This window comes from Lepidochelys olivacea, assembly GCF_965140295.1.
Source record: "Lepidochelys olivacea isolate rLepOli2 genome assembly, chromosome: 5".
In the NCBI taxonomy this organism is placed as follows: domain Eukaryota; kingdom Metazoa; phylum Chordata; order Testudines; family Cheloniidae; genus Lepidochelys; species Lepidochelys olivacea.
The window spans coordinates 99,058,981-99,083,485 of NC_140415.1; the positions used below are offsets into that span (position 1 = coordinate 99,058,981).

Consider the following 24,505-nt stretch of genomic DNA (forward strand, 5'->3'; position numbering starts at 1 on the left):
GCCATCACAAAATTATCTCCACGTGTAGGTACCTAGACACAACTGCCATAGAAAAAATCTGAAGACTGTCCCTTCTTTTGTAATCCTAATCTGGTCACTTCAGAGGTCTTGCACAAGACTTACACTTCAAAGAGGAGAGTGTATTTCTCCCCTTCTTTGCATCCTTGTCTAAATTTACTTGGAGCCCCATAATGGTGTGTTATACCTGGAAATATCCAGGTATAACCAGTTGCCTGCCTCCCTCCCTTCAACTAAACAATTTCTTTACAAAGAATCCAACTCCTAGGAAAACTGCATTTTTAGAGACTCTTGCTTCAATGTACTCAATTCATACTTCAGTCTAGACTAACATGGCAATTAGTCTGGTTTACTTTTTCTTTACAAGATTTTGAAATGATGATTTTGATGTAAATGTATCTATCCTGTTAGTCTCACCTAGAGTGAAGTGGTAACTTTTCAGATCATGTCTACCATAAGGAATTTTTATACTGTGGATAGCAATTTTGGGAACTGAAGCATGATAGCTTTGGTTGTGGCAGTTTTCACACCATTATCAATAAACCCCCATTCTAGGCAAGTCTAATCAACAAGGCATGGAAAATGGTTGCCAAAGCTGTCTAAATAGCAACACTCCCCACACTTTCAACACTAGTGCAATGAAATCAGTGCTGGCAATGGTGTAAAAAAGGCCTCAGTGTAACAATGTATGTCAGATGGTATGGCCTAGGTGAGAGTCAAATGTAGCTTCCCAACCATAAATCAGTTAAATGTTTGAAAGAAGTAGAACTAAAGAACAAGTCCTCTTTTTTTTTTGTATTCTTGTTTTGCCCTGTCCATCACCCATCGGCTCACTGGGGCTTGTCCCCAGCATTGATAGGCTGTCACCACAAGAGCAGAAACCTTCCACTAATTCTCAATCTTGTGGAGACTGCCAGTTCCATGACGTACTTTCCTACAACTTCAGGATTTCCTCTCACCTTAGGCTAAAGGGCCAGACCATTAGTGAGTTTTTTCCCAACAATACTGTTGCCTATTGAAAGGATGTTTTGTCATACTTAAATCACTCTCCTGAGTGAATTTCATATCCAATGAACTTCCTTGTTTCCATTTCAAAAAACCCTATTCTGTAATTAATTCCAAATTACCTATGAAAACTAGGGGGTTTTCAAATCCTTGTTTTCTCTATACCTGTATTGCCGTCAGTGAGCAGGAAGGAAGGCAGTGTCATACTGAAGCAGACGTCAGTGCTGTCAATGGAGGGACGTCCTCTGACAACAGTGTGGTTTGACCTATAGCCCAGACTTCAAACACCATCTACTCATTTCCCATTAGACTGTACATCAAAAGTTTCAAATCTGTTTTCCACTTCTGCCACACAGTCTTCGAATATCACTGTGTGCTGAATATTTTTCTTAAACTACAGAGTTTGTAGTTTATTTGTAAAACCATTACATGAAAGAGCTCTAGTGGAACAGAAAATAAAGTAAGTATTAGTGCCTTGGCTTTGAAACACATTTTCAAACTGTGTGGTTTTTTTTTTTTTCTTTAAAAAGGTTACTGACAGTAGATACAGCTTCATGTTCTGTTACTCGCCCACTATGTATATGAAGTTCAGTGAAAGATTCTCACACTCAGTCTGTTCTCTTTTTATGCTGGGTAAATGGGTCAGAGCAGAATAAAGGGCCCTTAAAAACTATAGGGAATATCCCCCTAGTGTGTGCATTGTGAAAGACAGCCATAAGACTTCCATAATACACCTGGTATAGGGGGCATGCCAGAGTGGCAGAGGGACACCTAAGGAGTGTATACACTCCTTATGTAGTGTAACACACATCCCAGTCTGCAATCCAGAAGGCCTAAGAAGGCTGCTGTATCTTAGACGCTCCCAGCATAATTTAGGCAGGCCCTCGGTCTCTCCAGCTCTAGAAGAAGCCCAGGTTCAGAGGGTGCAAAGTGGCTTAAAGCTGTCTTAGCCCTTCATCCCCTAGACTGAGTTCTGACTTAAAACCTCTTCCACAGGGCCTGATTCAGCTCATACCAGTGTGAGACCACTAGAAGTAATTCCATTCACGTCAGCGGAGTTGCCTATTACACTAGTGTTCTTGACTAAATTCAGAAAAGAGCTCATACTTCACATGTATCTGAAACAGGCACTCTTAAGTTTAACCCCAGCAAATACCTCATATTTTACTGTCCTAGATGCTTAAGATTTCTTTTTCTCCTGCTATAAGAATGTAAAGTAAATGGGAGTTAGTCATGTCAAAACATGCAATTACGATCTCCAGATTTTCAAATGCAACACACACACTACAGAATATCCTTTTAAAGACAACTTTATGTAGCTGCGTTTAAAAACATGTTTTTTTTACTGCAGACAAATTAATTACAGGGCATCTTCATAACTCCAGCTGCTGGAGTTATGAAGTCAGAGTGTATGATTAATTCTCACACTACTTTATCCAAACCTGATGCTAACCATCAAATGAGCCTGGCTCCTGAATTCAGCACAACTCAGGATCAGGCCCCAAGTGATCTTTTGCATGAGGCAATCAGTCTTGTGATTGTTAGCAGTGGTGCTTGTGCAAAGTGCAACAAAAAAAAATTGTCCAGCATCAAAGTATTTCCTCTGTGGTCAAGACAAAGTTTAAACCCCCGTACATATCTATATAAAACCATCAAGAAACAGTATATGCATATTTGCAGGAATACTAGGTAAGACAGGAACTATCTTACTGGAACAGACCAGACATTCATCTAGTCTTGTATTCTGAGTGGCTAGTATCAGACTTTAACACCAGAAATGATAGCCTAGTCTCTCCTCCTGCACAACACAGGCCATAGGAGTTTCCTGCTTCAAGTTCAATAGGTATGATTCAGGTAAGCGCATCTTCAGGAGTCTTGATTTTAAGAATTCTGAATGATGGAGAATCCATCACAACCCTTTGCAAGTTGCTGCAATGGTTAATTACCCTTACTGTTAAAATTCTGCACCTTATTTCCAGTCTAAAATTTGTCTGTCTAGCTTCAACTTCCAGCCCCTGGACTATATTATCTCTGATAGTTTGAAGACCCTTCATCAAAATTCTGTTCACTCTGTAAGTACCTTCATAGGGATCTTAGCAAACAGTTATGGGAATGACAAGCTAAATAGACTCAAGGAGCTCACTCATGAGAGAGCATATCTTCCAATCCTTTAATCATTCTCCTGGCTTTTCTTTGAATCCTCTCTTTTTTTTTGCATGAGATTACAAGAACTATTTCCCACAAACCCATGTTGATTGACATTAATTATATTACCCTTCTTTAACAGTGCCACATGAGCCATTCCATTATTTTGCCTGGGACTGTCAGACTTGTGTTATGAAGGAGCACCTATTTTACCTTCTCCAAACCCCTTGTCATTTTTGCACTGGGATATCTATCATCCCCTAATCCTTTCAACCTCTCCTTGCATGGAAGTCTTTTTATGCCTCTCCCAACTTTTCTCCTTTTCCATGCAATTCTCCTACTTTCCTCAAAACATTTTTTGGAATCCAGTGTGGAGTTCCATGTATAACAAAAAAGCTCATCTCCTTCTCCAATTTAATAATTACAAGTTTTGCAATTAGTTTCTGCATCAAAACTGGGTAAGAACTACAATAACCTACTCCTTACCAACACCCCACATATATGCTTTAGTGTCCAGTATCCTGTCTTCTGACTCCAGCACAGGTATGGAGGGACTATCTACTTTCTGTTTATAGAGCCAAATAAAATACCTGCTTTTACTGTCTTCTCATTTCTGCCCCCCCTCCCAACCCCCCCACCAGAAGGTGTCATGGCCACACTGACTAGCTCGCCAGAAGTTACTATCCAATCCAGTAAGTCTCACTTCCCTACTGAGGAGGACAATGCAGTCTCCAAAGCACTCAGAGCTTTTAAAAGCATTTCCCTCTTTATACTACTACTTCCTCTCTTACTTGTGTTTAAATGCAAATTTAAACTATTGTTTAAACAGAATCTTCAAGTTAGGGAAGAGAATCTTCTACAAGGCTGGGAAATGTTTCCATACAATATAATGTGGTTGGCCACACAGAATAGGTTGGTTCTGAATGCTGCTGCTCTTTATTCCTCATTTTTTGCCCTTTCTATGCTCAGCGCTCCCTGGCAGCCTGCATGCAATTTCTTTTACAATTTAGATTCTATGGCAATTGCTTGGCTAAAAAAAAATCCATGGTAGTAGTTCCCACCTACTGGGAGCCAGCCCTTGTTGCCTTACGTGGGCTAAAAAAACCACACATGCTTTGGGCTCCACCTCTTAACTTTCCAAGTGGGGTGTGAGGAAGTTCAACCTCTGGCTCACTGCTACTATAATCGGACAGGGCATCTGGGATGGCACTTTGTTTGGTAGGTCAGTTGTGTACACTGAGCAAGGTCCCTTAGAACTGGGCAATTCTATAATGAGCCATATGTGGTTAATTTAAATGCTCTCTAGTGTAAAAATTGTGGTTAATACTTTGTCCCTTCTGGCCTTGGAATCTATTGCCATAGCAGATGAAACACTTGCTAATTCCAGCAGTATTTCCGGGTGCAAAGCACACAACCAAGAGGTGCTACTGAATTCAAGTAATAAAAGGGTTATTCTAGTCCAATACATTTAGTTAAGCATTCCCCATTAAGATGTTCTAGTCCATATTTTATAGTTAGTTATTTCTCCATAATGTAGAAAACTGATTTGCTTTAATTTCAGAAAGGCTGTTCCTACAAAAACACACGCGTGAACTAGATTAGAGTTCAAACCTGGCAATAGTGCAGCTGAAAAATAAATGCAGTTATATGTGACTGTCACTAGAGGACACTATTTATTTATTTCTCAAATCATAACGCAAACTGAATTAGAAATACAGCTCAAAGGAAAAATCAGTTGTGTGAAACTATACCCTAACCAAAAACAATAGGCCTGTGGTCTTTACACACCGAGAATCTTCTAAAGATACAAACTTGTCCCTTAACATTTTAAATGTTAATGACACGACTTCAGTTGAAGTACTATTGCTTACGAGAGGTACCCGAACAGCATACAGATCCTCTATTTACGCACAAGAGATGAGCAGCAAGTGTGGGGGTAGTGGTAGTAGTCCACAGAACCCTGTTCTGGAGCATATTAACATGACTAAGAAAGTAGCTTAGTCTCTAGACTCATTCATTAGCACTATTTTTGACAGTTTACCTTTCCTTCCTGTGCTAGGGCCATTTGTCCATAATACTTTGGCCTGAGATCTGTAACTCACTTTGCACAAACAACAGAATAGTCACCACATGACAGGCATTTCCGATCAGGATGATTTTTAAAACCAGTGACCTGGAAGTGGAAAGGCTCCATAACTCCCTGCATACCAGAAATTGACAATTTTTTCTTGCGGAATCCCACTCTTGCATAAAGATTTGTGATAAAATTCAAATATAAAATGGAACATTTATATTAGCAGTGTGTCAAGCACTCAAATGTCAGACTGAACTGTCCTCGTGGAAATACTAGGTAGGTATCACTTTGACTTTTTTCTTCAGTTGTACAGTCTCCTGACTAGAACTTTAGCCTTTCATATAAGATTCTACAGGAACAGTTTCAGACGTCTGTCCTTTCAAACTTCATATTTTTAAAATGTTCCTCGAGCATGTCAGGATTCTTATCATCCATGCCATCTAAGTCAATATCAAAATCCAGTTCATCACTTTCCTCTGACTCATCTCTTCTACGGAGCTTTCTTTGGCAATTTCCAGTAGTCTCATTCTCCGTCTTCTCTGGTCCTTTACTGATCCTAAAAGGAAACACAGAAGTCTTATTTGACAGACTTTCAGGATCTAATTATTAAACTGGGAGTGGAGCAGGGGGAACTTTTGGTTTTGTGGTTTTAATAAAAATAAAACCACTCTATGGGGGGGGAACACGGGGACGACAGATCTATCCATCTATCTTCTATCTATCTAATCAACTGTTGTTTGCCATAAGCCACATACCAGCAAATTAATACATGATGCTCAGTAAAGGGAAACTGCTGGCCCGAGCAATAAAAACACTAAATAGCATAGTTGCTATGCTCTCTATCAACCCTTGTTTGGTTTCTTTTTTCTGCTTACTGTAATACTGAATAATCAGATGACAAATTAAATTCAAACAGTAAATTAGCTTGTGCATATTTTATGGTAATTAACTTTAGTCCATTTTAGAGGGCTTAGTTCCAAAGTATATGCAATTACCCTTTGCAACTTAAAATAAAGTCTTATTGGGTCTGATCTCATTCCCACTAATGACAATGGGAGTTTCACCCCTGATTTCTGTAGGACTGAGGTTGCTGTCTTCTACTGAATCCTGTCCCGATTACTTAAGGAGCATACTAACATAAGGAAATGTGCCCTGAAATACAACAGAACAATGAAAATTTCCAAACCTATTTTGTTAAAAGAATGCATGAGATACAACTAGTGCAGGTATGTAATCAAACTTTCTGAGAAGTACTTACGGAACTACAATTTCTTCTTTCTTTCCACATTTAGCACACACTTCTAATTCACAAGCACAGGATCTGCAAATAATATGGTAAGAATCCTTTACAGTCTTTTGGAGGCACTTCACGCTATTAAGAAGGAAAATATTAGAATGATTGGCTAGTTAGCAAATTGGAATATTCAATTAATTCTTAAAACTTTCCAATAACAAGTCTAATTGTTTCATAGACCCCAAAGTGGGAGAAGACTACTTTCTATAATAATAAAGTCCTATGTATATGCCAATCTCATATGTAATATTAAAGAAATATGTTAACTAATTGACTCTACTATCATATTTCTCTAACCTTTTAAATGTCAGTTTTGGAAAATTAAAACAAAAGAATTTGTTTTAACTGAATTTAGTTACTGTAATCTTAAATGTTCCCCCATAATAACACACATCAGTGCAACTCCACCAAAAATATTCTTAAAACATTCCTTTTTCTTTTAATCTGTTTAATGTGACCTGCACATCAGTAAGCATTCTATTAGCTAAAATTATATATTTTGGCCTGATCCTGCAATTAGATCTACATAGGCTGAGCTCTGCACCCTCACAGAGCTTCAGTGACATCCATTTATAAGGAGCAGTTTGTAATAGTGGCAGCCTTTATTTGTATATGTTGAGAATAACGAAGATCTGATAAATGCCAGAACCATCTATTCTATCTCAGTTACTGAAGAGAATTTTTGAAAATAAAGTTGATTTAATGGTCTTCCATCTCCATGAATGACTAGAAAAATCTACTAGTGAAAACGGTTTGTCACCTGCATAGAGGCCATTTGTATTTTATACAATATATTCCTATGAAACAAAACACTTTATTTTAAAGCCTGATTACAAACAAAAGTTCTGCCTGCATTAAAAAAGTGGAATTAAGCCCTAAAAGGGTTTCTTTAGGCCCCTGTCCAATAGCGGTCAGATGCCTATTCATTTGGTGGTACTGAATGAGGTTTGATAGGGTCCAAGATTGAAAAAATAAATTCATTTGGTTAAAAATTCCACCCCTTTCCCCCCAGTTTATCTTGTGTACTGGAAAAACAGAGATGTTTCCCTGTCCCTGACTGACTTTGCAATCTTGGGACAATCACTTATGTTTCTGTGCCTCAGGTTTGTCTATTTAGAGGATTAGGATAATTAGGTCCCTCACAAGCACTATGATGCGTAAGGCTGTTTAGGTATTTTAATGAAAGGTGCTATATATGTAGTTAAAAAAAAAAGACACCCAATGGTTTGCATTTTTAAGAGAACACACTTTTAAAATTTTTTTTAAAAAAGTAAAAACATTATAAGCTTTCCTAGAACTTCAGACTACTGAATTTAGAGCTCAATACAATATGGATTATATCTCTTCTACACACGAAAATGAAATTTCCAAAAATGGTAATACACCCCCCAAAAGAGGTGTACAAATTATACAGTGATTAGCTGTGAAGTAATTGTTGACTCACCATTTCTTCGGTTTTGATAGTGGTTTGTATTTGCTGAATTTTACACGCCACTCCAAGACCTCCTTACAGTGCTGACACACTCCATCATGAAGCTTTGCATTAATTTTCTAAAAAAAAAAAAGTTGTGCTTGAAGTGTCGTCTTTTATAAACCAACCAATTAGCAACTATTCATCAGTTTAGTTTAAAAAAAAAAAAAAGCCTCTTATGAAGTAATTCCACCCATCATCTTTTGATATCCTGCAGCTACAGTACTGGGGGAAGATGTATTCTAATGGCAGTGCAAGAACAAGGAGTTCATCTATTTACCTGTTCTTATGTTAGTAATAAAGAGACTGAACACTTCCAAGCATTCCTAAAAATCAGTAAAGCTAAATGTTGCCAGAGTACTTCCATTCAGAGTAAAATGCATGTGTTTGGTACAGAAATGGATTTTGAGAGACCAGCTTTGCTCACTGAAGACCGTTACAAGTTTAATACCTATAATTTACACTATATTAGGCTTTAGCAATGATAATGTATATTAAGTTTTTTCAAACTTTTTTCTAAAAGCACAGAGGAAATGGAAGTGCCACATCTTATACCATCAGGAGGACACGTCTTCCATATTATGAACTTCATTCCTATAAAGAGTTCCTTCTGCTTTCCTTCCACATTTAATTTCATTTTTAAGAAGGAATGAATCAGTTGAACTAGAGAAGTGTTTCCATGATAAGGGAAAGCTTAGTATAGGTACATGTTGCAAAAGAAAGTTGTCCTATTCACTGAATTAGGTGAGAATACAGTACACATGAAACAACACTGGTTGCCCTAGAAAGTAATTATCCAGGGCATAGGAAACCTTGGCTTCCTTAAACAGCTCCCCTTTCTTAGACTGAATCAGGCACATTCTTTATATTCATTCCTTCACCTTGGACTGTCAATGACATTAATTCTGGTAATGACATCAATCCACTAAGAACTGAACTGAGAAATCAAATCTGTTAATATTTTTAAATGGAGAGACTGAATAATGGGTATTACACAGAAGTATGCTACTTATTTCTTGTTCATGAGCGGTTTCATTATAGAAGCCAGTCTCCATGAAAGACTGACCACAGATTTTCTTATCTTTTATGTTCAATAAAGTGTCAATACTATTTCTAAACACAAGAGTAAGATATCATGTTTGAAATATTTGAGTGGATAATTATATTAGCCATGAATGCTACAAGCTATATGAAGAAAACAATGAAAAATTTAAGGTTTTTTTCAGAATACTGAACACTTATGCTTTTGAATAGTTTTCATACGTTTGCTGTAAGCAGCTTCAAAAGGAGACAATGGCAACCATTTAAATGACAATTGCTATATTCAATTATATTAAACTGGAAATAATGGCAACAAAGTCAATTGACTATTGAACCACCTCTAAATATTACAGTTCAGAAGCATCTACTCATGATGGAACAGAAGAGCACACTAGCAGTCTGCCCAGTGGAGCTATGGAACAGTATCTCTAGCCTGGGCTCCTTTCTTTCTACCTGCTTCTATTTCATAGAGCACACTAGTAGAGCTTAGAGCAGAGTTCTCACTCTTCACATCCTCCGCCAACAGAGTGAAAAGGATCCTATTGTTGTTTCTACTGTGATAGTGCCAAGAAGCCCCAGACCGATTGTGTGCCCCCGCCCCACCAAAACTGCCCTACTTTAGACAGAGCGTGTAAATGACTGTTCTCTCACATAAATGTATATCATGCCAAAAACGTGAGGTTATAAAAAGCGGTATGCTATGTTGAAGAATTTCTTGCAATAGTAGTATTTCATAAAGCAATTCAGATGTAGTAATTGTTCCCCAATCTCCCTGCGTCCTCTGCCTATTTTAAGGTTTTGGGGTTGTCTTGTTTTGGGGTTTTTAAAGTAAAAATTGGGTACTTCAGGGTCTCTATGTTCCAAGATGTTACCATTATAAAATGGAAAGATGGGCATAAGTGACAGACTTATACAATTTAGCCTCTTGGTTTCATCCCAGTAGTCACAAGGTATACATGCCTTTTCTCCATTTATGTTAATTCACAACACTAACTGTGTATGCACATGTAATGATTTTTAAAATGAGGTAGGCCTAGAGTAGCTGTCCTGGTAATAGCCACAATATAAAATAAGTAGCTATTAAGTTCCATTATATTAGCTATAGTGCCTGTCATCAGAATAGCTACTCTAGGACTACACAATTTAACATTTTGTATACTTCTTCTTTCAAACCACCAACAAATTCTACATTTTAATATTACAATGTCAAGCACTCAAAAGTTAGCAAATGCCCTAATTAAGATTGCCTGTGCATATGCATTTTGATCCAGTCCTTAAATGACACTTTTTTCCCATGGGACCTGCTGCCTCATTCAGTGAATGGATAGTCATTCAACTCCCCATCCCCTTAAATCCTTCACATAAAATGTGTGGCCCCTGGGTAGGTCTTAATGTATGCCAGCCACCTTATCCTTAATACAAAGTCTTTAATTTCCTCATTGAAGTTTTCTGTGGCAGTCCCACATAGTAGCTGAGTGCATCACAAAAAGTAATTCATCTTCACAACACCCCACTGGTAAGTAACTGGGATTATTCTTTTTATAGCTGGGGAACTGAGGCAGAGTAAGGCAAAAGTAGTCAAGAGTCCACTGTTTTTTTGGAGGGTGGGATGGGGTGTCTAATTTGAAGATGGCAATGGGCTGATTTTTTTTCCAGCATACTTAACATTTTTATAGCACTCTAATATGTTCAAAGCCAGACTCCAGCTATGATTGTGAGAACTCACCACTTCTGTATATCTGTCCCCAGATGTCTCAAGGTGACCCAGAAAGTGAGTAACATACAATTTGTGGCCAACTGAAAAGTTCAGTTTAAATGATTTGCCAAGCATCCTAAAGGAACTCTGTGATAGACTCAGGGATAAAATCCAGTGCTCCAGGGCAACGTTTAACTGCCTTAAGCATGAGACTATCCTTTTCTGACATTTCACTACCTTATTCTCATATCTTTCAACTTCTGCACCATGACGTGGTTCTTACAGACAACTGCCTCCTTTACTACACAATTCTGCTTCAACCCAAAAGCACAGTCCATCCTGCACACTGAGCAAGGCAAGGGTTCTGTGAAAAAACAGTATCCTGTAACTAGTATGGTTGCCAACGGTCCAGGATTGTCCTGGAGTCTCCAGGAATTGAAGATTAATCTTTAATTAAAGATTAATCATGTGATGAAACCTCTAGGAATATGTCCAACCAAAACTGGCAACCCTAGTACCTAGATATCATGTATCATAATGCATATGCACAAGGTGGGACTGAAGTAAGGTTGCACAAGTTGTAATGAGTCACCTTACCTGTGGGGTTAAAATATTAAATATGTAGAGTAAGTTGTGTATTCTAACACTCATAATTTAATCTTCCATACCTACCTATTTAAGATAGATGTCCTCGTTAAGAGTGCAAAGTAGTAGTTTCCTTAGTATAGGTTGTTCGATCTTTTAATAAGCCTCAGGATGAGTGCATGTCCATTTTATCTACTGAATCGTCACACTTTCAGGAATACCAACTCTAAGTTCTCTGACCTCCTTAGCCATTTTTATTCTACCTGAATACAAGAAGCTTACCTTCCTTCCTACCTGCTTTAAGCCCAATCAATTTACTTAGTAGTTTTGAATATTTTTGCAAATATTCTACACTATAATAACCCCTACCTCTTTAGTAACAATTTTTCCCACAGTCCTGCAAACAAGTTGAGAAATAAGACCCAGACAGCTATTTCCCTTCAGTCTTCCATTGCAACTGACCAACTGGAGAGCACACCCCCACACCCAAAATCGATTTTATTACTATTCATATCTCCTCCTGATGGGTACAATTCTTGGCTCTCCCACACATCACAGATGTGACCTAGAGGCCCTACCCTTACCTTCATCTCCTCCTCCTTTTGCCTGAGGCCTTATTTACTTTGGGAAATTTGTATACATGGTGATTGTTTTGGACTGAGGTAGCTCCACCAGCAGTAAAAGTAATCTAAACAAATGTAGACAAGAAGCTAATGTTTTTAGTCACCATGAAATCTAATCCATTGTTTTCCTTGGTCTCAGGCTGCCCCAGACACAAACTTTGAACCATGATATCTAACTATTCACTCAAGTCTTCAGTGCTGATTCCCTTCTAGAATTGCTACCTCTAAACTTCTTAAAAGGGGACTTGGAGTGATGGCAATGCCTCTTCCTCTACTTTTCAATTTTTTTAAATTTTTTTTTTAAATGGAAAAACTTTTCTGTACCAAGTCCAAAAATCCTTGGCTTCCCAGACCATGCTCCCCCTACCACCTCAAAACAAAAAAAAACCTCTCTGAACTGGATTTTAACATGCTCCAAAACAGGACTTAAAGGGACTGGAGCCACTCCAACTCCACCCTGGAAGCTGTAAGTTTCTTACATCTTCACAGACTGGAGGTTACTTGTGATCCTCGCACGCCCAAGTGGTGAACTTCAGGCGGACTGAACATCTGGTGAGTAAATGCTCCTCACCAATGCATCAAAGGTATTATGTATAGTAGCCTTACAGACATTTGTCTCACATGAAGGGCAGTTCTTAAACTCAGTCTTTCCCCCAGGATCTGCCATTACAGCTGACAATAATATCATGGAGTTAGAAGGGATTGTTCCTATGCAAATGAGAAACACTTAAATACTACAGGTTTTAATTAAAATTATGCAAATAACTACTGCAGCATAAAATGATTGGAGAATGGACACATCTAAGCAATTCATCTAATTGTCATGTTTAGATTAACTAAAGCTTTTCAGGCCTGATCCTGCTCAACTTAAATCAACATCCATTTCACCATTCTCTTTAATGGAACTGCAACTAACCCTTATTTTCTTAACATGGAATATATTTGTATTTAAGTATCTATTATATACAATGGCTTTTTAAACTTCTGAAAAGCAGTTTATCTATCTTCATTCTACGATTAACTTTCCACCTTAGTACAGTAAACATAAAAACTTGGTCTCAAAATATAGTGGGTTTTTATTCTAAACTAATTATATTAGTAGCGCAGGCAGCGCCACTTATGGTCAAGTTTGCCCAAAACTTCACATTATAAGACCTAGCTTTCAGATGCTTCCAACTTTGCCAAACAAACCGATGAGTCTGTTTTCCATGCTGAGTGTTTGCCTAAGGCAGAATGTTTTGAAAAAGTTTCAACTAAGAGTTCAGCCATTTCTAGGAAGATTAGGGAAAAACACTATTGTTCAATCCATGTTTTTTTTTTTATTTACAACCGTTTCATTGAGAAGCTGTAGTGCCTTCATGCTTTGGAGCATGTACACAAAATTTGGCAGAGCATTTTAGTATCGTTAACCATTTTTAGTATGTTATGGAGGTACAACACTACACTTCTGAGTTGAAGGAAGCTCATTATTGTTAAGCAGTGTACTTTTAAACAAGGAGTCGGCCTCTCTTACAGATACTTCACTAATTTCCAATAATACGCTGTGACTGGTACTGGAAAAAAACATTTATTACTGGAGTGATGACAAAGATCAGCTCAGCAATGTGTAATGTACTTGGAATGCAAAAGGCCATACCCAAGAGAATTGCAATGTATGTAATAATGCTGAAGAACACATACTTTTCCAAGTACTAGTTGGAAATAATTCATAATTGATGGATAAATACCTGTTTGTGAAGCTATGAGAAACCCTGAGTTCATTTTAATGGAGACATAAAGCACTGAACACTATAATTACCAAACAAAAGAATGATGCTCATTTCCTGTTGGCAGCAGGTTTCCTGTATTAGCTCTGTTCGTGCAGAAACCAACTGGCATACAGCAATGAAAGCAATCAGCGTATTGTATATATTTTTTTCTTTTCTGAAGTACATTTAGTTTTATACAAGTAACACAGGCGTACCAGTTAAAGATAAACTCTTCCCCCATCCCTCCACTTCATTAGTGGGTGCCCAGCCCTGCCCATATTAGTCATAGTTTAACTTTTCCTTTTTACACTGAAACTCCAAAGTTCACCTTAAGTTAAGATCAGGTGACAAAAAAAAGCTATGCCTCATATGCCCAATCTTCTGCATTTCCAGCAACATATGCTTGAATAATATGAAACTACAGAGCTCCCATCTAAGGTCCTCTCCCACAAAGACATGCACTGAGTAGTACCAGTGATTTTTATTTAAAATGAACAGTACACATGAGAACCTTTAATAAAGGGTAATATAAATTTAATACAATTGAATTTTGTTTTGCAGCAAATCACTTTACAATTTGAAGAACTAGTCCAATTTCTTAATAGCTAAAGTATCATTAACATTTGTCTAATTATCTCATCTTCACTGGCATAATTAATATTTAGTTATATTTGAAGATTCCTTTTTCTTTTGGATTTAAGATTGGCATTCAACATGTGTGTGATTTCTCTGACATTTGATACTCCATTCAAAGCTTTCTAAAAAAAAAAAACCTCAGGAAAACTGTCCACTGTTAATAACCATTAACAATTTTCAAATATTTTTAGTCAACTTATGATAAAATACAATGGAAATAAATGCATGATGCCTAAACAAGAAAGTAATTTTATCACCTTGGGTCCCTAAAACACAATACCACTTTTTTTTTTTTTTTGAGTAGAGCAGATTTAAAGAGTAGAAGTAGTTTGGAATAGGGGCAGGAAAACGTTTTCAACAGACTGAGCAGTACAAGTGGAAACCCCTACCAGACCTATAGTGAAACACATGAATAAAGAGAAGAGACCTGTATTATAAAACCAAAGTGAGCCCACAGATGTGTAGCTGGATTTGCAGTCCATGAAAGGCAGAAGCAATCCAAAGCTTTGAAAATCAAAAGGGCAATTTCAAATCCGATACAGAAATGGAAGAGAATAGCAGCTTGCCTGTGCTTGTAAGTCTGTCTGTCCCCTGTCCTCTGATGCCTTGCCAGCATCTCCTATGCCATTCCAACCTGTTGTGTTTGTGCAGCAGACAAAGTGAAATGTAGTAATCCGTAAGAGGGCTGGGTTGAGTGGAACCACAAGAGAGCTAAACATGTGGGAGCAGTTGCCAGCTACTGTATGTGTTATTTATAGGACTTCTGGCTTTGGAGGTTTGTTAGTTTCACTTTTGGGGCGTTATTTTTTTTTAGCAATTTTGAAGTTTTCTGTAGATGCCCAAAAATCAGAGGGTTTTGGAACTTATGTACTGTATTGAGTAATGTCTTCGTAATATACTCTTGTGTCCTTTAACATTACTGCTGTTTCAAACAGCACTATGTTGAAGTGCATTTGGGAATCTCTACTTTGCAGCAGCAGGGTCTACAGGGACTAACTAATATTCAACACATTTAGTGTGCTTTAGAAATCACATCTCTGTAGTCCACGTTGTGACTCTACACATCACTTGCATCTTAGGGCTTGTCTACACATAACCATTTCCAGTATTTATTGGATAAACACCAATTTTTTGTTTGTATGGAGGGTTTTTATCAGCTACAACCAAAAGTCAGAAGCCCTAGTTTACAGTCAAGGTTTAAGAATTTTAACCAGCCAAAAATTACCACATTGTCAAGTGCAGGGTTTTTTGGAGTTTTTATTATTATTTAAACACATCTAGACTGCAATATGGGGATTTTTTTAGTTTTTTCTATTTAGGGGACTTTTTTTAGCTAAAAACCTAACCCAGGTGAAGACCTAAGTGATACTGCTAAAAACAAAAAATTCTAGAGCCATGCTAGAACTGTGACCTTGCTGTCAACTGAGGGCATCTGACCACTGCACCATGAAGCCTCAGACTCACGCTGGCCTTCATCAATGCGCAGAAGCAGTGAGCATGGAATGACTTCTTCCATTTTCAATTGTTTAACTCAGTTATTCTATTAAAACAGGGGGTTGAATGCAATTCAAATTTGTGTACTATGTTTATTGATCAACAAAGGCAGGAGTGAACGTTGTTCGGTACTTTACAAGCTCCACTGGCTGCCTATAAGATTATTAATGGACTAAAACTCCCAATGGCTTCATACACATTCATGAACCAGAAAGACAGGTTGTGGTGTCCCTGTGAGTGTAGCTAACTGGTCCGTGTCAGTTTCTCAGAGCAGGAAACATTTGCAATGTAGTAGTCACCAGCTAAAGAACGCTCTGGCAGAGGTGATGAGACTGATTACACCCATAAGTGTGTTCAAACCCAAACAAAACAATCTTTTGATAAAGCCTTCCCCCACTAGTAGTATTGACTCAATGTGGAAATTATGAAGGGCAGGGGAGAAGAAACATCAAGAGGAGGAGCAAGAGTAGATTAATACAGGCACATCTCTTTGGAAAAAGTGTGGAGACAATGAAATTATAGCTCTCTTTGGGGTACACTCCCTATTTTATTAGTTATAGCAAGTAGATATTCTGGGGATACCCTTTTAAACTTTAGAATGAAGAGCAACTTCCTTAAAGAGTAGAACTGAAAGTTGTTGGGGGCAGGCATTCTTGAAGTGCACTACAAAATGCTGATCTGAGATTGGGTGCAGTAGCAAGGAACAAATTGTCAGTGTGCATTAATCTCAGGTAGCTGTTTGACGTGTCAGGTATGGGTTCTGAAAGGTAATGTACTCATTGCTATGCAAAATTCAGTTTAACCTTTTGTTTTTACATCTGGCAGTGGTTCCCATGATACAGAACAGAAGTAGATATAATCACAACTGAGACCACAACCTATTCCCAAGCCACTCTCTCCTATGCCACTATAAACAATGACTTCAAACTAACATCCTCTAGTAAAACTCACAAAAGGCAAACTAACAGCCCTACCCTTCATAATTAAAATATGAGACAGCTATAAATAAAGATACACACTAAAATTTCACTACAGAATCTGCAGACTCAGGATAAAAAGTCAGTCCACAACAACAAAAAATTGCACAGCAGTGACAAACTCTCAATATGTAATCAAAGAATGTGAATGTGTAACACTCTGAGTAAGAACTGTAGTATTTATGTAGTGTATAAGTGGCAGAGTCTCATAGTACATTTGCTAGCCATAACTAAAGTACTTCGTAGTATAAAACAGCAGCAGCTTTCCTTTCATACACACCTGGATATTAAATGTTGATAGCAATATAAACTTACACCACATCAGTAACAAGATTAATTCAAGAAATATGTCCAAGTGTAAACTGGTCCCATGTCAATTTAAGGTACTAATAACAGAAAATAAAGGACACCAAATCAGATCACATCTATTGAGAGCTCAATTATAAAATGACAGGCAAGATTTGCGTCCTGATCCTGCAACTGGATCAATGCAGGCAAACTTCTGGTCCCACTGGCAGATACCCAGTTGAAGGGGTGGGGTCTTATTTAGCACCCAATGGAAAATATATATGTATTATACTAAAGAGAGAGGAGTTTATAGGTAGGAAAATAATACCCTATTGATTGAAAAAATGAATATTGAATCTTTAAACGTTTAAATGACGGATTTTCATGCTACTAAAACACCTCAAATAAACAGACCAGTTTTCTGTGAGTTCGGTTTGATATGGTTACTTTTTGAGAGTGGCTAAAGGTTTAGTTAATAACTGGCCTATGAAAATACCTGAGTATTTGGGGGAGATTTACTAGAAGATGCATAGAATCTAAATAATTTTCAAATAAATCTGACAAACTGGGTCTGCCTGTTTAATCTCTTATCAGATCTCAAGTGATTCAACCTTCAGCCATCTCATTTGCCATTTCAGGAATCGGGTTGGCTTTCCTGACAGCAGTCCTGCTGGTCTGTGAATGATAAGGGTCGCTGTCTCCAGAACAATAACTTCCCCCAGTATTTCTCTATTTTCCTTGTTTACTACTTCTCATTCCATTCCCCACTGCCACACTTCCTACCCAAGGACAACTGGCATTAAACGGCTAATGCCAATTGCACTATTTTTCACAAACGTATCCTAAAATATATTGTCTAACATCTGCAAGTTTTATGGAAAAACTTGTAAGTACATATTAAATGAACATTACATTCACATAAACTCCGATAAAGTCAAATGTGTTTCTAGAAATGGTGACCTCAGTAATATTCATGTCATCAATATTAAGTCATCTAGCCACAAATACATGTAGTACACTTATTAACTCAGCTCATAAAATCTCTATCAAGCTAGCATTAAGGCATTTAAAGGACAGATACAATATTTCAAAAGGTCCTAGCAATGTTTGCATGAGGTGGTCTGATTTTGTGTGACTGACATAATTCTGTGCTTCATATATTGTAACCTTGGAACCACACCACTAGAATACTGTTTGCATAGATGCAATGTCAACTCCAGAGATGAACCACCTGGCCATCCAAAAAAAAAAAAAACCACGTAAGATTGTGTATGTTGAAGACTTTTCCTAATCCCATCTTGAAAAAAAAAATACTAATTCCAGAATATAAATACAAAGCAATTCACAAAGAAAGGTTCTGACCTTATATTTCAAAATATTAAATACACAACTGTACAATGCAGAGCAGTTGCATTTGGGGTTCTGATTAGGCACTTTAGCTCAAACTGTGAGGTCCCAAATGAACTATATTTGCTTATCTAATCTGATTAGATAGTCTTAACACCTAAATTCCCTCTGAACTGCGCAGCAGGCTATCAAGGGCTGCACAGGTGGGGAGAGGTGCTTCTCCCCCATCCCCAGGGTAGCCTCCACCCCAAACTCCCAGCCCCACTCCCAGCCCCACCCTCAGGCCCCGCATCCTAATTCTCTGCTCCAGAGCCCTCACCCCCCACTCCACAACCCTCTGCCCCAGCCCTGAGCCCCCTCCCACACTCTGAACCCCTCGGCCCCACCCCGCATCACCTCCCATATTGGTGCACATAACAAAATTTATTCCACACATGGATGTAAAAAGTTAGAGGAACATTGTGACACAGTGGCAAACTCCACTTGGTGTATTGATATTGCCTCATTTCTACCCACAGTGAAATATCCTTAAATAGCTTGATGCAGTTCTCAAGGTCTTCCTGACAGTTATTGGTTGCATTTTATATAATTAGGACTGCACCATAAAAAATAAAGGTCAGTGTAGACTTCAATGCAACTAGAACCAAAATATTTATTTTTCTTCAAATTTTTCTTGAGTGCCCATCCTGAATATCTAGATATTTGTACTATTATTTAATAATCATGCTAACCTAAGGATAAATATCCAAACAAGCAATTTACTTGCTGTGACAGGCCGTACCCTTAATTTCATCCTTTTTTTACAAGACTCTGATAAATGTTGTACAAAGTATGCCTTATGCGGTATCATCTGAAAATTCAGAATCTACTGAATATTATTGCCCTGGTAAAATGCGTGGCAACACTGTATGTAAAGTTATGAAATTCCACTGTATAAGACATGTTCCAAGCCTAGGAAAACCGCTTGAAACCAGTTCCCCAGAGACAAAAGGCTAGCCAGCACCTCAGTCAGGGGTCAACATAATCAAGTGAACTATCACCTGATTAAGAAGCCATTCTTTAGTAGGAAAAAGAATATGGGTGGGTGTGGGGCATATCACTCATCTAAAGTTACACAGCAAAACTCTTCCTTTATATACATTTACATGTTACATTGCATTTACTGTACATTGCATAACATGTTTTGGGTTTGGGTTGGTCACTGTGTAGGAACCAATCCTTGGACAGCATGGTCTATACTGTCCCTGCTTGACTTACTCTTTACTTCATTTTACATTCCAGGCTTTTGTTATCCAGTCCGGTGTCGTCATAATCAAGTGGACTATCACCTGATTAAGAGGCCATTCTCTGTAGGAAAAACGAGTGTGAGCGAGAAATTTACATGTTGGCAAAGTAACAGCTGGAAGTTCCCATCTCAGACTTGCTGTCATCTGAACCTCGCTGGAGATGAGTCTCAAAGAATCATCGGATGCATCCGATGAAGTGAGCTGTAGCTCACGAAAGCTTATGCTCAAATATATTTGTTAGTCTCTAAGGTGCCACAAGTACTCCTTTGCTTTTTGCGGATACAGACTAACACAGCTGCTACTCTGAAAAGAATCATCAGTATACTTCAATTTTCAGAAAGCTTTTGACAAGGTCCCTCACCAAAGGCCCTTAAGCAAAGTAAGCTGTCATGAGATAAGACTGGTAATTGGTTAAAAGACAGGACACAAAGGGTAGGAATAAATGAATAGTTTTCAGTATGGAGAGAGGTAAATAGTGGTGTCCCCCAGGGGTCTGTAGTGGAACCAGGCCTATATAATATATTCATAAACGATCTGGACAAAGGGGTAAACAGTGAGCTGGCAAAATTTTCAGATACAAAACTACTTAAGAAAGTTGGCACTGCAAAGAGCTACAAAAGGATCTCTCAAAACTGGATGACTGGGTAACAAAATGGCAGATTAAATTCAATGTTGATAAATCCAAAGTAATGAACATTGGAAAACATTATCCCAACCATACATATAAAATGATGGGGTCTAAATTAATTACCACTCAAGAAAGAGAACTGGAGTCATTGTGGAAAGTTCTCTGAAAATATCCACTCAATATGCAGCAGCAGTCAAAAAAGTGAACAGAATTTTGGGAATCATTAAGAAAGGGATAGATAATAAGACAGAAAATATCATATTGCCTCTATATAAATCCATGGTATGCCCACATCTTGAATACTGTGTGCAGATGTGGGTGCCCCATCTCAAAAAAGATATACTGGAATTGGAAAAGGTTCAGAAAAGGACAACAAAAATTAATAGGGGTATGGAATGCCTGCCATATGAGGTGAGATTAATTAATTGGGGCCTATGTCACTAAAACAAAGCAAAAAATGATTAACAGAACATTAATCAGATCTGAAAAATGTGCTTTATTCAGAAGACTTAAGCAATTCTAGAGCCTATACATTATTGCAATATGTGAATGTTCTATAATAATAGGCTAAATGTACATGAATAAGGAAAGGAGTACTTGTGGCACCTTAGAGACTAACCAATTTATTAGAGCATAAGCTTTCGTGAGCTACAGCTCACTTCATCAGATGCATATCGTGGAAACTGCAGCAGACTTTATATATACAGAGAGAATATGAACCAATACCTCCTCCCACCCCACTGTCCTGCTGGTAATAGCTTATCTAAAGTGATCATCAGGTGGGCCATTTCCAGCACAAATCCAGGTTTTCTCACCCGCAGGAGAGTGAATTTGTGTGGGGGGGTGGAGGGTGAGAAAACCTGGATTTGTGCTGGAAATGGCCCACCTGATGATCACTTTAGATAAGCTATTACCAGCAGGACAGTGGGGTGGGAGGAGGTATTGGTTCATATTCTCTCTGTATATATAAAGTCTGCTGCAGTTTCCACGATATGCATCTGATGAAGTGAGCTGTAGCTCACGAAAGCTTATGCTCTAATAAATTGGTTAGTCTCTAAGGTGCCACAAGTACTCCTTTTCTTTTTGCGAATACAGACTAACACGGCTGTTACTCTGAAACCTGTCATGAATAAGGAGCAGCTCAGAGGTTGCATGGGTCAGGAATATGAATCCAATTTCTTTTTTAAAAAGTTTTTGGAAAGAATGAGTCTTTGTTCATGGGATTTTGGTGACAAGGGTAACTTATCTGCCACTTTAATAAAATATAGTTTAATTTTAGAAAACATTAAAAAGATGTTTGACATACATTCAAATACAATTTTCCTAATGATCCTAAAACTGTGTTTAGTGCAGAACTCCTTGAGGTCTAGCTCTCTAGAATTTTTGGTGTCCTAGACAAACTGGAAAATGTACACCCAACTCCTGCAGTGACACCACCACCCCCCACGCTCCTAACAATCATCGTCAGAACTGCTGGATGCCCCAGAAAAGTCACCTGTACTGCCTGCAGAGCTTTCCCTACAACCTACTATACCTAACACCTTGTATTAATTTAATTATCTCCCTTTTCTTATTTCCTTTCCAAAATCCATTCAAGTAGGCTTGAGATATTGACAAGAAATATAAATCCTTTGTTCTTAATGCCACCCGAAATTAGTAATACGATTTTTTTTTACAACTCTATATTAATTAACTTCAGTTTAGAGCAGTAGTTCTCAAACTTATTTGATCATCCACCCTCCCCTTTGTGTCTGTAGTCATTTACACCCCTCTCCTCACACAAGTACCACCACCCAGATCTGAAGACAGAGCAGAGAGCAGCGGCTGCTGGCTGGGCACCCAGCTCTGAAGGCAGCGCCATGCCAGCAGCAGCATCGAAGTAAGGGTGGCAATGTGAAGAGTCAATATCACTTTTCACACAAACTTAGCACCCTATTGCCATCCTTATTTCTCTGCTGCTGCTGCCACCCAAGGAGCTAACAGCTGGAGACACACTGCCTCCAGGTGAGGGATTGAGGGGGCGGGGAAGGAAAACCTGAGGCCGGGCTACCTCCCAGTGAGGGAATGGGAGAGGGAGGAGAGCCTGAGGTGGCAGGGCTCTAGCTGTCCCCTTTATCCCTGCCTCCCAGGTGTGCACAGATTTTCTGCACAAGCCCCAACCACCTGGGGCTGACAGCCAGAGCTGTTTTTTTCTTTAAAAAAAAAAGACAGCACACAGTTTGCGCCTCTCTTGGGAGGTCCACCCCATAGTTTGAGAACTGCTGATTTAGAGAAAGAGATTAGAGTAGCCAGTTTTGTTTTTGAGCCAGCATATTTTGGTTGTGATGCACTGGCACAAACAAGTTTAATAACAGTCCAGACCAGAATTCAGATTGTTGATTCTCAGTCCATGCATTATCTAGAAGATCAACATCATCATCAAAATAAACAGTCCTAATTAAGGTGCTCAGTGCTGCACAACTCAAAAATTACTACAAACAATTGAAATGTTACATGTGTATATAACCAGTAACTACAAAAAATCATAAGGAAACAGTTTTTATATAAATGTCAATGAAATTAGTTATGAGTAGTTAAATATTTATCGCAGGGTGGTGAACTAGAGCTATGTGAAACTGTCAGGTTATAATGATCAGGGTCCATCTGAATGTTTGATTCAGTGTTCTGTTACAGAGGTGTACACACATGTATTCATCCGATGAAGTGAGCTGTAGCTCACGAAAGCTTATGCTCAAATAAATTGGTTAGTCTCTAAGGTGCCACAAGTACTCCTTTTCTTTTTGCGAATACAAACTAACACGGCTGTTACTCTGACACGTGTACATGAGTTTTTGTTTTTAATTAATCCTAAAACTGAAAGTAAATCCCAAACAAGAAGTTTGTCAGTTCAGCATTAAGCAAACCTGTGACTTTTGCATGGTTTTATGCGACTTAAGTAGGCCAGAGCCTCTCATAAAGTTCAGAAATCATTCAAAGACTTTGGTCTGCATCTGCAACAAACAAGTGAATGACCTAATGGCAAAGTTTCCCATCTGTAAAATGGGGATATCTACCTAGCTTCCAGAGGTGGTGTTAATAAATTAAAGCATATGTTTCTAAAGTGCTGAGACCTTGAGCTACAACAGTATTATTACACAAACCCTACATTTTTGGCGTGAGCTAGGCTGACACAAGGCCCCTTTACATTCCAGTTTAGGCAGGTTGATACTGAGCCAACACGCTGAGAACTGAAGGCCAAAAGCAGCTGAAGCGGAGACCAGGAGCTATCCCCTCCCCTATTAGCGGGCTGGAGAGAGCGTTCAGCCCCATGCCTGGTTTTTAATGATGCCAGTTGAAGTTATTCGTCATTTCAGCTTGTCAGGCAGCTGCCCATAACCCTAAACCTCCCTTGTACAAACAACGCGCCACCTCCTCGGCCCCCAACCCACAGTTATCAGCTATGGGGTTCCCAGCAGCGCCCCACCCACGCCCCAGCCGCCCAGCACAAACAAGCGCTTCCCCGATCGCCAGTGCTCGGGTTAGAGGTTTAACTGCTGTTTATCGCACGTTAACGACGATTGCTCAGCACGGTCCAGTGGACGGGCACGTGACGGGCTTGCCGCAGCACCTCACGTGCACCCCTGCTCAAGTTCCCCACTTCCGCCCCGCCCGACACCGGGGCGCGCCTCATCCCGCCGCCGGGCCCGCTCGTAGGGGCTGGCTCTGCAGACGGCCCGGGGTCACGGAGGCGCTTCAGCGCTCTGCCGGGGGAAGCCCTCGGCGCAGGGGCCCTAGCAGCGCCTCCCCCGCGGCGCGGCGCGGCGCGGCCCGGCCGCTCCGTACCTTGCGCTGGGCGCTTGTGTCATACTTGTCATTTTTGAAGACTCGCGAGTTCTGATGTCTCTGGGGCCGCGAGCGGGCCACGTTCCCCCTCTGGGAACTCATCCTCCCGCACCTGGGGCCGCCGCTGCCGCACGTGGCTCCCTGGCCCGCCCCCTGACCCGGAACCTCTCGCCCCACCCCCTACTGCCGGCCTCGTAACCGGATTGGCTGCGGCGCCAAAGGCAATCGAGCTCTCCCATTGGCTGGGACTCGTTGTCAATCGGTTGCTCTGTATGCTGGGATTTGCTCCCCTGTGGATTTCTTGTGCTTCCTCATTGGCCCTAGCCG

General features: G+C 39.3%; 1 protein-coding gene across 2 annotated transcripts; it reads right to left on the minus strand.

The window, feature by feature from the left end:
• Positions 1 to 2,317: 2,317 nt before the first annotated feature.
• LOC311521084 (uncharacterized protein C9orf85 homolog) lies at positions 2,318 to 24,330 on the minus strand. 2 transcript variants are annotated; one of them, XM_084629193.1, is made up of 4 exons: positions 24,179 to 24,330; positions 7,981 to 8,087; positions 6,501 to 6,614; positions 2,318 to 5,798 (listed from the first exon to the last, which is right to left on the minus strand). In XM_084629193.1, the coding sequence occupies exons 1-4, from the start codon at positions 24,278 to 24,280 to the stop codon at positions 5,606 to 5,608; spliced, it is 516 nt and encodes a 171-aa protein (XP_084485319.1). In that variant the 5' UTR covers positions 24,281 to 24,330; the 3' UTR covers positions 2,318 to 5,605. The 2 variants fall into 2 exon arrangements, 1 of the variants encoding a protein (XP_084485319.1); XR_014711779.1 differs by having other exon boundaries at positions 5,723 to 5,798; positions 6,501 to 6,563.
• Positions 24,331 to 24,505: the final 175 nt, after the last annotated feature.